Source organism: Pteronotus mesoamericanus, unplaced genomic scaffold (assembly GCF_021234165.1).
Source record: "Pteronotus mesoamericanus isolate MK-2021 breed Mesoamerican mustached bat unplaced genomic scaffold, CSHL_Meso_final contig_94, whole genome shotgun sequence".
NCBI lineage: Eukaryota > Metazoa > Chordata > Mammalia > Chiroptera > Mormoopidae > Pteronotus > Pteronotus mesoamericanus.
Window position 1 is genome coordinate 7,905,378 of NW_026555285.1, and position 15,276 is coordinate 7,920,653.

The window sequence follows — 15,276 nt, forward strand, 5'->3', positions numbered from 1 at the left end:
TAGCTTTTCAGGGGTGGCCACCCAGTGGTAGAGGACCTGGCACCCTCTGGTAACATTTCCCTTTTCACTGTTCTTGGGACTTCTCTAGGAGGTTCTAATTCAAAGGAAGCTTTTACTTTGAAAGCATCAAAAGTCATTTTACTCTATAGATACTTCGAGTAAAGGGCTTATTTACTCAGCTTCACTGCTCTTAAACCTCTCAATGTGTTTTTGCTGGTAGAATTTATGTGCATGGGAGAAAAATTATTTGTAGTTGTGTGGTTTTTATTAGAAGATTTATTTATGCTCATTCAACAAATATACACTAAGCACTCACTAGATGCCAGGGGTACCTGAGCAAACTGCCTGTTTCAGACCTTGTGCAAAGTCTTGGCTCCTCAGGGATCAGAGTCTTGCACTTTTGGCTCTGGGTCGAACCACAGACACAGGCAGTGCTGGCAGCCATGTTCTTGTCATAGCGGAGGCCCTCCGGGGGATGGTTCTTTGTGGAGCTTCCTTGGCGGAGGCTTTCTTGGTGGAATCTCTAAGTATAGCGGTACAAGCCAAGGTCTCCTGCTGAGTGATATAGCCTAGAGAAAAGAAAAGAGAGAAACTTTAAGGTCAACAGTTTTACAAAAGAAACAAGCAAACAACACTGTAAATATTCACAGATTCACAAAATTTCTTCTACTTTGTAGGGTGAAAACAATTGTGTTTAGCACACCCAGATTTTTATGGTTTTTTGAAGAAAGAAAGTATATTTCTTTTTTTGCATTTATCATTCAGTAAATTAATAAATACATAGTCATCGTTTAACATGACAGATCATTTGGAGAGGGACTTGAGCCATGAAGAATCTTCATGTGAATTGCTTACTGGTATCAAAACTTTCTTCAGACCAGAAGCAGATATATTCAGTCTCTCTGTGTTGTTAAAGTGCGGTCTACAGATCACCTACACAATTATCTGACTAAGACCACTTTTAATGATGCTTTTTAAAAATGCAGATATCTGATTCCACTCCGAAAAACTTTGAATCAGAAACTCAAAACTTTAGGCCTGGAAATCTATACTTTAATAACATACACAGGTGGATTTTATGTGCACTAAACATTGACTATTCTGCTTCTAAGTTCATTGGCTTCTAAGCCATTTTATTCTGCAAACAAAGCTACCAGATGATGCTTCTGCAACACTTCAATCATTGGGACCAGCTGAATCCTGGCTCTGCCATTTACTAGATACATGACCTTGGTCAAGTTATTTAACTTAATCCATGTCTCAATTCTCTCTTATGTAAAATGTGGGTTATAAAGGCATCTACCATGTAGACACATTTGCTTTTTAATATGATGATACAAGCAAAGTACTTAGAATAGCAGCTGACACCTACAAAGACTTAATAAGAGATAACTACTGTGATTGTTTTTGTTATTAAATCACTTGCAGAAAACATATTTTCCTTTTGTTCAAATACGGAAACAACAGTTAAGTGGATGTGCTAGTTCCAAGTGAGTAGTTTAGGAAAAAAAATAATAAATAAATATAGCTCCATGGAAGTTGGGAGAAAAGTATAATAGAGAGGAGCTGAAGACCGAAAACATTTTTTTAGAAGAAAAGAGATTTAACAACAATTGTATCTTTCTATCGGTTGTTGCTTATGACCCATGAAAGTCTTTCAGAACCACTATTTCATTTTTGCTTCCTAAAATCCCATGAGGTTCATAGAAGAGAGATAGTGGATCATGGGAACAAAAATACATGATCTTTGCAGGTGATGGTCCTACCTGACATTTACTATCTGTGTAATCTTGATCAGGTTATATGACCTGCTTGAGCTACGCCTCCCACAACTGTAATCTGGGGAGAAATAAGAAAGTACACGTACAGCTCCAAGCACAATATCTGGAACACGGTAAATGCTCAACAATACAAATATTCCTGTTGTGAGTAAACTACATCTCTGAGTTTATGCTATCAGCAAGGGGCCGAGCTGCGGTTTGAGCTTAGACCATCTGCTTGAGGCCATGAATGTTCCTACTACATCAGGTTCTTGTAAATCTCAGAGTTGTTGATATCTTACAACAATCCACCCTCCAATTTCTTTAAACCCTCTTAATTTACCCATAAAACCTTTCTTTCTGTTATAGGGGGTAATTATTTTTAAACTTGGCCTGCCAACCACATTCATGAAACAGTTGGCAGAGGCCATTGTACTTGAATTTTTATCAGGAAATGGCTTCTGGCTGCAGTGCACAAGCCCCTTCCTGAAGTGCTTGATCCAGGTAAGGTAGTTAAACTCACCAAGTAGCTGCTGGTGCTGAAGGCTGTGAATATAACGGGTCTGCAGGGCCTCCCACTGGGGCCTGGAGTTGTAAATCCTCATGATGCTGTAAAAATAGCGCTGCTGACCTCGAGTTAGGTCCTGTCAGAGCACAGCAGGTGATTTTGATGAGTTGGTGGAGTTGATGGCGTTAAGAGTGTCATGTATTCCAAGCTGACTTCCCCTGAAGTAAGATGCTTCTCTCTCTTTCTCTTTCTTGCCTTCTCTCTCCATATATAATATATACACTATATTGTGTATGTGTATACCTCTATACATACACAAAATATATATATATGACAATTGGAAAACAGCAATTGGGTAGTTGCCTTCCTCAATACACTTAAACAATCTTTCACTGGCCTATGTAAAGGTAAAATGTCTAAATAAAAGATTCTAGGTAAGTAGGTGAAAGTATTCGGCTGAGGGAGATCCAAGGACTTTTTAGCTTTTATTGACCTGTTAGAGTCCTTGTTGAGGAAGGCAGGCTGTAAGAATCTACTCAGGTCCTGAATATAACAGGCCTCTGGGTGGGTAAAAGAGAAATTTCCACTGAAAGTTGCCAGTAGGCAAGGAAGGTAGGTAGATGAACAGATGGGTAATGTGTAAGGGTTCACCAGGAGGAAAATAACCTGCCTGCGCAGTTAAGGAAACTCCCTAAATAAGATGATCAACACATCTAGACTAAGGGGTGAAGAGGAAGTCCCTAAAGGGACTAGAATACTGGCTCTAATAGGCATCACATGGTACTTGCTTTAAATGCAAATTCTCAGGCGCTACCCCAGGCCTACGCAATCAACAACCTGGGTGGGGGTCAGCACTCTGGGCTTTAAGAAGTCCTCCAGGTGATTCTGATACAGGTACACTAGGACTGGAGAGCCACAGAGCAGAAGGAAAAAAAGGGCTAATTAGAGATAGAAAGTGGTACAATTTTTCTTATGAGGCACAACATATCTGGATATATTGGGAAGGAGATTTTTTTTTTCCTTTACCCAGAATATGGAGTCTGAGCCGGGAAAAGCTGTAGCATTAGACAGGGGAAGATCATGGAAACCTTTTATGCCATGGTAAGAATGTAAAGATTACCCTTTTTTATGAGGCACCACTGAAGGTCTTTATTTAAAGCAGCGGTTCTCAACAGCTGTGATTTTGACCCTCAAGACACATTTGGCAATGTCTGGGGACATTTTTAGTTGTCACGAATGGTGAGAGGGAGGAGGGATGCTACTGGTTTTTGGCAGGCAGAGGCCAAGGATGCTGCTGAACATCCTACAATGCATGAGACAGCATCCAGTTCTTACAACAAAGAATTATCCAGCCCAAAATGTTACACATTTAGGCTGACCAGATTTGTATTCTAGAAAGATCGTGGAGAATGAGTTTACAGGAAGATGGGCCATCGGTGTGGAGACCATTTAGAAGGCTCTCATCTATGCTAGGGAGAAACAAAAAGGGCCTGCGCTTCCAGCCAGAGAAAGACAAATACCATATGACTTCACTTGCATGCGGAATCTAATGAACAAAATAAACTGACACAAAATAGAAACAGAGGCTTGGACACAGAGAACAGACTGACAGCTGTCAGAGGGGAAAAGGAAGATGGGGCTGGATGAAAGAAGGTGAAGGTGAGGCAGGGCGGCGGGAAACTAGGGAAATTCCTCGACAAGTGGAATAAGGGAAGCTGAGACAAAATAATTAAACAAGGCCTAACAATTTGAGCAATTTACAGCCAGCTAATGAATCATGAGGTTTTATCTCCCTTAACCAAGGACTCTTAGGAGCAAATGGTTTACACATTCCAGACTGTCCCAGGGCAGAACAGCCTCGGTCCTGGTCCCTTCTCAGTGATGCTTTTCAAAAATAAAACTAACCAAAAAATTAACCCAAACCCCTCTATACACACATTTTGATGAATCAACATGTTGAAGGACACACCCAGAAAGCTAATGAATATTCTGTTAAGGCCCTCCCCTGCGATCTCCCCTAAAATTCCAGCTGCTTCCAAAGAAAGATAAAAAGCCTCAAGACAAAGAATCCACATCATACTTTCCCTCCCTGGAGCACCCAGCACCTTTCTCTTACCTCATTTCTTCCCCCATGGGCCTGTATCTCCCACTCTAAGGGATCCAAGGAGACTTGCAACCAGGGGAGAAATGGGCCGTGGCAGCTCACCTGGCTTACTCCCTGAACCTGTCTCTAAGGACCCCTTTTTCTCTGACTTCCCAGGAAGCTCACTTCTTTTACTGTGACTTTGATTTCTTAGAGATCCAAAGCAGCACCACCTAGTCTCTCTCCTGTTTCTTTTTCTACCTTAAGCCCTTCCTGTTTCACTGTCCCCAGCTTCAATAAACATACTCTAAAAATAAACTGGACTAATCTTGTGAAATCTTTCCTACACAAAGTCAAGAACCCACACAATACTACTGGGCTCAAGGAAGACCCACTCTGGCCCAGACCCTGCCTGGTAACAAAGGGATTAGCCAAAGAACATATACATATAACCCATAGACACGGACAGCAGTGCGGTGATGGCCAGAGGGAAGGGGGGAGTGGGGACTGGATGGAGGTGAGCAAAGTTGGGGGGGCACGGGGGGAATGGGGACTATGTAATACTGCCAACAATAAAAATAAAGTTAAAAAAGGGGGTCTGGACTTCAATTGCTATTGTATATAGCTAATATTTCTTACGTGTTAATTATATGCAAATAGGGAAACTGAGACAGTGGTATCAACATTCTGGAAAAATAAAGATAAAATAAGTTTATCCCAAGCCAAAAAATTCAAAACAATGACAGAATTTTAAAACTACTTGATAACCATGTAATAAATCTAAACTTAAAATAATTATTTATAAAAGTGACTTTTATCTGTTAGAAGTTTTGTTTGGAGTTGAAATACATGAGCCAGTTTTGTTTTGTTTTTTTTAAGTCTAGAGATCTTAAATTTACTCCAAAAATATATACAGAGTGAAAACAGCAAGCCAAGTACTTCACAATTTGAGACAACATTTCAGCTTAACAGTTTTTGAATTACATGTTTTAAAAGATAATATACTTGAAGAAAATGATTTCCTAATTAAGCCCTTTCAAATGACTGACAAAAATATAATGTGAAAATTCCAAGCCAATTTCAAGAGCAGAGCTCCAAAATGCAACGGTAGTTTCCATTATGTAAGATAAAACCATAAAAGTTATGGTTTTATAGAATAAGAACAAAAAGACTACTTCTTTTCCTTAGTAGAACTGTCAACTTCCAAAATAAAGAGTAACAGTAACATTTCTAATAATTTGTATTCAGTTACTTATTCCTCCTTGAGGGGATGGAGGAGAACTGAAATTTTTACAAACAGTATTTATGAGAATGACGTTAACTAATTTTGACTGAAAGGAGCTAACAGCTCCGTAGCAGGGAGCCTGAGTGCGGTCAGTCATCGAGTTGCCCATCATTGGTGTGGGCGCAGGGTTAGATCATCACACTCATTTACTCTCTCACACACGCTGTCACCGAGCGAGCACGGAGGGCCTGCACTGGGCCCAATGTTTTCACTAATGTTGGGTAAACAAAGACAGGAAAGTTCCTCAAGCGTTGAAGGAAACACAGACAAGGTCTCTTCATCTGTGAATAATATGCTGTACCTTCAGTAATGACCTGTCAGCAGAGGGAGGGACTCGAATGCAAGGAATCTGCAGAATATTCTGAAGCTTTTGTTGTCTTTTCTGTTTTTCTCCCATAATTTATCCTGTACCTCCAAGGAACAACAAAGCATAGCATAAAATTGCATTTTGTTCAACAAATTTTGGGAAGGCACCTAAGTAAATAAGTAAGCAAGTAAATAAACAAATAAATAAATGTGATTTATTCAAGGAATAAAACATTTTCTCATGTTTCTAAGTAAGTGGGCCCCACCACACTGCTTTGTTCTGCGCTTTCCCGTCCTCATCCTTTTTTGATGGGACGAATAAGGCAGCGCCCTGTCTCTCTGCTTCACACTGTGGTTGGAAGGCATGGGTTGTAGGGCCATACCAGGACACAACAGTTGCTACTTGAAAATTTTTAACAATACTTACTATCTTCTCTAATTCTAAAATGAATAGGTATCATTATGGAAACCCCCCAAAAAATTAAAAAGTGAATAAAATAACTGCAACCATAATCTAACTTTCCATAACTATTGTTAGCATTTGATTGATTTCTTTTTATTAATTTTTCTGTGTACATTGTGTGTGATTTTAGAGAAGGGAGATCATAGTCTACATATTGTATACTTTTCCAGAGCATTAAATATCCTTTGAAATATGATTTTTAATAGCAGTATAGTATATTTTTACATCGTTCTCCATTTCTTACACATTTAGATTTGCAATTTTATAGCTTCATACCAAAAAGCAACTATTAACTCTCGCAACATTTTTTGCCACTTGCCTGACAAAGATACAAAATGAAGTCATACCTGCTTATGAGTAAGTCTTCTTTCCATGTAATTAAAGATTTAGGATCTGAGATGTATATAATAATTAAAACATTAACAGTTAACATGCAAAGAAGGATAAGTTTGTGAGCCACAGAATGGAAACCCCAAGCCTTTTCCCCTCTATTCACAATTTTGCTCTTGGCATCAGCGCTTATGTTATCAGGCTGTTGGATGGACTGAGACTGTGAACAGAGAACGCTCTCACTTTATACCGGTTCCCTTTCTCCTCTATTCTATGCTCACGCACACGTATGCATACACGCGCACACACGAACGTACACTAAGAAATATTTTAACATGTGAACTCAGTACATGGTTCTGAGTTCACAGAGCTCAGGCTCAGATATTCCAAAGGAGAAATATGTTAGGGAAATGTCAGTCAACATTTCCATGTACCCTGTTTTCATGATATGAACTTATAAAGTATAAATATTTAATACTGTTTTCCTTCAACATGCACTCCAGAAACCATACCGACCAAGATATACTCTTTTAATGTCTCTGTAACAGAAGGTTATACTCAAACCTGTACTCAGATCATCTCAATATCCCTTCTCCCATTTTCCAGATCTGTAGTGCTGAGCATAAATATTCTTTAAAGCTGGAAAGATTTCTTCTCTCCTTAAATAACATAAGAAAGTGATATCTCTCATGGCAACAATTTATATGTGCTGAGAAAATCTATCTTACCTATTCAAGTGGCCTGTACCTAATACGGTCTTATTAAAATGCTTGTGAAGATAATTTGGGAGGAAAAACTACAAAATAACTTATATGAAACAAAAAGCCATGTTTGCTTAAAAGAAACTTACCCTATATTGTAGTATTTTCCTTTTTAAAAGCTTGCATTCATATTCCATGAATTTTTTTGCATGGTCTCCTCTTGCAGTGGTGGGGGTGAAAATTCAATCTGTTGATAAGCTGATATCCAAGCAACATCATGTGATTAAACAAAGAGCTGGGAGAATTTGGCCTCATGCCTTTTCCTGCTTCTGGACTGCATTCAACTGCACAGTTTAATCTTTTTTATTTCTTCCAGATTGTATGCAATCAACTGTCAGCTTCTAAATTTATCATATCTGTGTTATGTACAGACATAAGAGAGGAAAGTACATGGAAATAGAGAGGCTGAGTGTTAAAGGTAAAATAATCCATTGGGACAACAGGCCATTACATGAATAGTTCCCAGATTTGGAGTCAGTAGCCCCCATCCCCATTGCTCAGAATGATGAAAGAACCTAAATATAAAGGTACAGGCATCAATTTGACTGTGATAAAACTGTGGGATTGTAACATAGTTCAAGATAATGTTCTTTTCTTAATTTTGCGGAGTATGATATTTTCCATATTTAGTCTTGGATAGAGGTTACATATGATGATAATGAACCTGTGGCACAAGGTTCTTGCCACACTGATGTCATCGCATACGTCTCACGTTTTAACCTGATTCTTGAGAGCAATCTTATCCCTTCTTCAGAGCTTGCCTTATTACTACAGACTTCCTTTCTTTCTTGAGAATCCTCTGTCTGCATGCTAGCTTTATCTGCAAAGATGAAAAGTTCTTAGAGAAAACAGAAGAAAAATATCAAAAGAAAACCACAAATTAAAAATTCGTGGAAGGCTTAAAGGAAGGAAAACACAGGGCAATAAGAGTTAGGAATTGTATAGCTTAAAGGAGAAAGAAAGGACTCAACAGATACACACAGTTTGCCTTTTTTCAATTATTTAAATGCAAATCTTCTGGGGGAATAACATAGCACAAACAAGAGTCTATAAATGCCAGCGAATACCAGAAAACCTCTCACTGGATCTGGGAATTGGGTGAGTCTCTATTTAGAGACAAAGCAAAGTTGAATGCAGAGTTGATGTTCTTCGTTGAATGTTTTTCCAGGATATGATGAAATGCCTTCTGGAGCATACCACATAAGCTGACTGTTGCCCACACATGCTGACTCATAACACTGTGCATTATTAGTCCCGCCAGATTGGAAAAACAGAAACAGATCTAGGTGTTCCCCACAGACAGGGAACTGGATATAAGGACTCTGTTACAAAAGTATCAGAATGGGCTAGAGGAGCAAAACAAGAAAGGTTAGCTGATCCAAAGACTGGCAATTACACTCAAAGGTGATCGCACCTAGGGCTGAAAGACAAAAGGGAGAATAATTTCACCCAGAGTCCACAAACACTTGCACCTGAGGCTGCTTCCACTGGGACACTGCTGCCCGAGCAGCACCTCAGGACCCGCCCCCAGGCACCAGCGGAGTTCTTTCCAGATCTGCTCACGTTACCATTGTGACACCACTGTCACGGCCCTGCTGCTGCTGTTGCTGATGTGCTTGCTGCTATTGCTGCTGCCCCCAGCTGCAAGCAGAAACCACGAAAATGGCGTCTCTTTGAATCCAAGTTTCCATTTCCTACCTCCCATTGGACGACAGCTGAGCAGGGATTTTGCAAAATGTATTTCGCAGTCTTCCTACTGCTGTGGCAAAAAGAAGGTTAAATACAAAGCTGAGAGATAATGGACATTGTCCAACGCATGAGGATACCATCAGCCAAGATCTGCACAGCACCTGTGAGGTCAGGCAGAAGGCTGACGGACTAAATACACAGTTAATGTTTTCCTATAACATTGATATTTGGAATTTTATAAGAAAAGACAAAAAAAAAACTTAGCTCTAGAGATAGTGTCAAAGAATGAGATATGCATTTTTGGACAATATCTTAAGGTTTAATATGATAAAACAAGGTATATCATCAGTTTTGGACAAAAGAAATTGTTTTCATAAAGAGAAGCAATATTTTTCAAAATAATTTAAAACTGACTGCCAAAAAAAAAAAAAAAAGAATAGAAACACCTATCATCTAATTACTATAGAGAAGCAATTTTTAAACTTTTCATCTCATGGCAAACATAAACCAATTACTAAAATTCTGTGGCACATCAAAAATATTTTTTTGCCGATCTGACAAAGAGTAGATAGAATTTGATTCATTCACGCTGGGTAGCTATTGTTGTGTTGGCAGTTGTCATTTTTTAAATTGATAATCTAAGGGAAAAGACATCAGTGCCCCTGACTAAATAGGTACTGCATGTTTTAAAAATTCTTGCAACATTCTGGTGGAAACTTGCTGCTATAGAGCAGGGACCCCCAACCCCAAGGCCATGGACTATTACCAGTTAGTGGCCTGTTAGAAACTGGGCCACACAGCAGCAGGTGAGGGGCGGGCTGAAGTGAGCAAGGGTAGTTGAACTTCGCCTCCTGTCTGCCCCACTACACACTTTCCTGGGTCCATGGAAAAATTGTCTTCCAAGAATCAGCTCCCTGGTGCAAAAAGGTTGGGTACCAATGAGTTAGAGCATGGAGGGACCAAGCAAAAAGGAAAAAAGACTCATAGACATGGACAACAGTGTGGTAATTGTGGGAAGGGAGGTTTAAGGGGATGAATGGTAATGGAAAAAATACAATAAAAAATACTGTGCAGAAAAAAAAAAAATGAAGTCACTTCTCTCGTCTGAGGAGAAGCTTGGGGTAGGGAACCCAGGCAGTGACCTCACTACACTGAGCTAGACTGACCAGTGACCTCACTACCTGACAATAGAGCCTAATAGAACTTGCAACCTTGGTAACCAGGCAACCATATTTTAAAACTGCCCCTACCAGGCTCATTTAGCTGGAGACTATGACACCCGACTGGGAACTTTTTCATGTTGTCTGGCCCTGTCCCGAGGGTGGCAGCGGTGATAACATGTTTTGCCATGGCTTCCATTAAATGCGCACTCATCCCAGACACCTGTGGCTATTTTCACAGCGGGACACAGAGGTAGCACAGCCTAGCCCGGGGTAGATTTGTTCAGGCCAGGCCACCCCTCTGATCCCACCTGAGCAGCCTTATGTCCATCCTATTTGTGAGTGTGCATGTGGGTGTGTGTGCATGTGGAAGGGGGTTCATGTGGGAAGGGTGTGCCCGAGTAGTAACAGGCTGAGGCGGGCAGGGACAGCAACCTGGTCGGCAGGTCAAGTTCACACCCCAGATCAAGGCGTGGATTGTGCATGGCATCCTCTGCCTGTGGTTTATCCCGAGCCCTTGAGGTGAATCTCGTTTCTCCTGTGGGGAGGTCTGTGCAGACGTAGGTCTGGGCCAAATCCGGGAGCAGAAGGTCCAAGGGCCAGAGCAGGCCCAAGGTGACTGGGGGTCTGGGGAACGAGGGCTGGAAGGCGGCCAGCGAAGGCCACCGCCACTGAAGTCGCCCGGCCTCCACAGGCAGCTCACCGTTTTCGACTGCAGCCTGGAGCACGGTGCCCTGGCTGAACGCACAGGGCCGGATGACCTGGAGCCCAGGAGGCAGAGCCCAAGGGTGAGAAGGTGGGGGAAGAGAGGGGGGCATGGAAGCGGAGGCACATAGAAGCTTATCGGGAGGGGTCCGTGCCAGACACACAGGGAGCTCCCGCCAGGCTGGCCAGGAGCAAAGACTGGCCTCAGACCACCGTGTGCTGGACTGCCCCGCAGTGGGACGTCCCAGGGTCTGTCCTGGGCTCTGGTTGTGTTCTGTCATTGGAGGGCACATGGAAATGCAGGCGTGTGGGCGATCTTTTCTCCTCTCACATCTCCAGCACGAGCCCAGGATGCAGAGCCGGCTGCCGCTGCAACACCTGTCGTCCATCCCGAGGAGCTCGAGGCAGGGGCAGACCAGGAGGCCGCTCCAGACCTGGAGGGGTGTCCGCCTCCAGCGGCCGTGTCACCTCCAGAGGCTGCTCCAGCTGCCGCTCTGGAGACAAGGCTGGCCCGTGCAGCATCTCCTGACCTGCCTGCAGAGCCCTCCCTCAGACCTGTCCGGTTCCTGCCACAGAGGAGGAGCTGCCTCTGGAAAATGCATCAGGGCCAGCGAGAGCCACCTGTTGAACCTGCTGAATTTGTTTTACCCTCACTCTTTGACTTACTGCTTTTATTTGTTTTCATTGTTGTTTTTCTTTTCTCCATGGAGTGATTCTTTTTTTTTTTAATTTTAATTTTATTATTTGGGGCTCTTTTGGGTTTTTTCTTGTATTCTTTTATATTTTTTATCCTTCATTTTTCCATGGTGTAATTCATTTTAAATAATGAATAAAAGTTATAGTCTGTATTTTAAATTTGTGCCGTTCCTGAGCATGACGTACATTCACGATGCTGTGCAAGCATCACCACCACTGTCTAGTTGCCGGATGCTCCTTCACCCCACACGGAAACCCTGCACCAGAAGTACTCACTGCATACTCCTCCTGTCCCTGGCTACCCTTGATCTGTTTTCAGTCTCTGTTCCTTTACCTATTCAGTAACTAGCCTATCAATGGAATCTTACAATAAGTACCTTTTTGTGACCACTCACGTATTTTGTTTTTATCTGAAAGAGCATTTGGATTATTTCAAGGGGAAATTCCAGATGGATTAGAGTTCATAGGTTAAAAATGAAGTCCTTTTACTAAGTGTGTCGATAATCTTGAGGTAGAGACCTCTGTTAAGTGTGACCCCACATCCAGAAGCCAGTCAGGACTATTCCAAAAATTTTAACAGGAGGGAAAACTCCCAAGCTCATCTTACCATGCTAGCATTATCCTAATACTAAAACCAGATAAAGTCACTACAAAGAAAGAAAATTATAAGCCATTATCCCCGGTGAACATAGATGCAACAATACTCAACAAAATATTAGCAAACCGAATCCATCAATAAATTAAAAAGATCATACACTGTGATGAAGTGAGATTTATTCCTGGGATGCAACGTTGGTACAATATCTGCAAATCAATTAACATGATACAGCATGTAAACAAAATGAAGGATAAAAATTATATGAACATATCAGTAGATGCAGAAAGATCACTTGATGAAATCTATCACCCATTTATAATAATAATAATAAGATATAATAATAATAATAATAAAATAATAATAATAATAATAATAATAAAATAATAATAATGAGAGATAATAAACTCTCAGCAAAGCAGGAATATTGGGACCTTGCCTGCACACAGAAAAAGCCATATATTACAAAACTACAGCCACCATACAAAGGAGCAAAATCTACAAGTGTTTCCCTTCAGATAGGCAAAAGGCAGAGATGTCCACTTTCATCACTTTTATCCAACATAGTAGTGGAAGTCCTAGCCTCAGGAGAAAACTAAAGGCATCCAAGTTGGAAAGGAAGAAGTAAAATTGTCATTATTTGCAGATGACATGATACTGTACAGAGAGAACCCTAAAGATTCTACCTAGAAACTACTGAAACTAATAAATAGATTCAGCAAAGTAGTAGGAAAATTAATATCCAAAATCAGTTTCATTTTTATACACCCATAATGAACTATCAGAAAGGGAAACTGAGAAAAGCATCCCATTTACAACTGAATAAAAAAATTAAACATAAAATATCTAGGAATATAGTTAACCAAGGATGTAAAATACCAGTACTTGAAAAATTATAAGACTTTGAAGTAAGTAATTGAATAAAATACAAATAAGTGGAAGTATATACCATGTTCAAAGATAGGAAGAATTAACATCATTGAAATGTACATGCTACTCAAAGCAATCTACAGGTTCAATGTAATTCCCATCAAGATTACAGTGATGCATTTCACAGAACTAGAAGAAATATTCCAAAAGTTTACAAGGAACCACAAAACAAAAGGTCCTGCATTGCAGCAGTGATCTTGAGAAAGAACAAAGTTGAAGGAATCACTCTACCTAGTATCAAAATATACTCTAAGGCCATAGTAACCAAAACAGCATGGTGATGGAATAAAAACAGACACATAAATCAATGGAACAGAATAGAGAGCCCAGAAATAAACCCACATCTTTATAGTCAATATTTGACAGAAGAGCAAGCACATATAATGGGCTAAAGATGGTTTATTTAATAAATGGTGTTGGGAAAATTGGACAGGTATGTGCTGAAAAATGAAACTAGACCACCTTCTTACACCACACACAAGAAGAAATTCAAATGGATTAAAGACTTAAATATTAGCCACAAACCCACAAAATTCCTGGAAGATAACATAGGCCATAAAATCTGGGACATTGCTCATAGTAATATTTTCTCTGATATACTGCTGCAGGCAAGGGGAACAAAAGAAAAAATAAAGAAATGGGAACTACATCAAACTAAAAGATTTTGTACAGCAAAAGAAGCCATCAACAAAATAAAAAGGCAATCCACAGAACAGGAGAACATATTTGCCAATACATCTGAGACAGGTTTCATATCCAAAATTTAAAAAGAACTTATAAAACTCAACACACACACACACACACACACACACACACACACACACACACACAAAATCTGAAGACATCCAATTAAAAATTCAGGGCAAAAGACATGAATAGGTACTTCTCCAAAAAGGATATACATATTACCAATAGACATATGAGAAGATGCTCAACATCACCAGTCATCTGAGAAACACATATTAAAATCACAAAGAGATATCTCCTCATGCCTGTCAGCACTGCTACCATTAATAAATAAACAAACAATAAGGGCTGGCAATATGTGGAGAAAGTGGAACCCTTGTGCACTGTTGGTGGGAATTTAGATTGGTGTGGCCACTGTTGAAAGTAGTGGTCTTTCATCTAAATCTCAAAAAATGAAAAATAGATCCTCCTTTTGACCCAGCAATCCTACTTCTGGGAATATATCCAAAGGAACCCAAAACACTAATCTGAAAGAACATAAGAACCCCTATGTTCATTGCAGTGTTGTATATAATCACCAAGATATGGAAGCAGCTCAAGTGCCCATCAGTAAATGAATAGATAAAACAACTAAGGGACATTTACAAAATGGAATACTACTTGGCTGTAAAAAAGAAAATTTTACCCTTTGTGACAATGTGGATAGATCTAGAGAACATTATGCTAAGTAAATAAGCCAGTCAGAGGAAAGCAAAAACCATATGATTTCACTCTCATGAGGAATCTAATGACCAAGAAAAACAAAAAAAAACAACAAGCAAAACAGAGACAGACTCATATATAGAGAGCAAGAAGAGGCACATGCTATTTCACAGTTGAAACACTGGTAAAGCAATAGGATACAATGCTTGAGACCTTGGTTTGAGTACAAGCCAGTACTTAAAACATGGGTAATAAAATGTATTCATAGACTAGCAGAGTAAATGTGACCTCAGCATGTGAGGAAGAGGGATCCAAGATTGTAATCCAAGATGAAGTTAAACCAAAATTCGAATAATCCAACCTTTAGAACAAGAAGCAGAGTATTACTGGTACCTCATGGAGATGAATACTTCCCTTGAAAATCATGAGCACAATAAAAAGAAGGGATTGAGAGGTACAGGTTGGCAGTTACACAATAGCCATGGGAGTGTAAAGTACAGTATAGGGAATATAGTCAATATAATAACTATGTATGGTGCCTGATGGGTACTGAAAATATCAAGGAGAACTTTGTAAAGTATATTATTATATAACCATTATGCTGTATACCTGAAAC

At 40.1% G+C, this 15,276-nt stretch overlaps 1 protein-coding gene across 1 annotated transcript; it reads right to left on the reverse strand.

Moving 5' to 3' along the window:
- Positions 1 to 367: 367 nt before the first annotated feature.
- Positions 368 to 7,664, reverse strand: FAM216B (family with sequence similarity 216 member B). The gene is made up of 4 exons (XM_054586621.1): positions 7,586 to 7,664; positions 5,938 to 6,041; positions 2,284 to 2,404; positions 368 to 569 (listed from the first exon to the last, which is right to left on the reverse strand). The coding sequence occupies exons 2-4, from the start codon at positions 6,031 to 6,033 to the stop codon at positions 385 to 387; spliced, it is 402 nt and encodes a 133-aa protein (XP_054442596.1). The 5' UTR covers positions 6,034 to 6,041; positions 7,586 to 7,664; the 3' UTR covers positions 368 to 384.
- Positions 7,665 to 15,276: the final 7,612 nt, after the last annotated feature.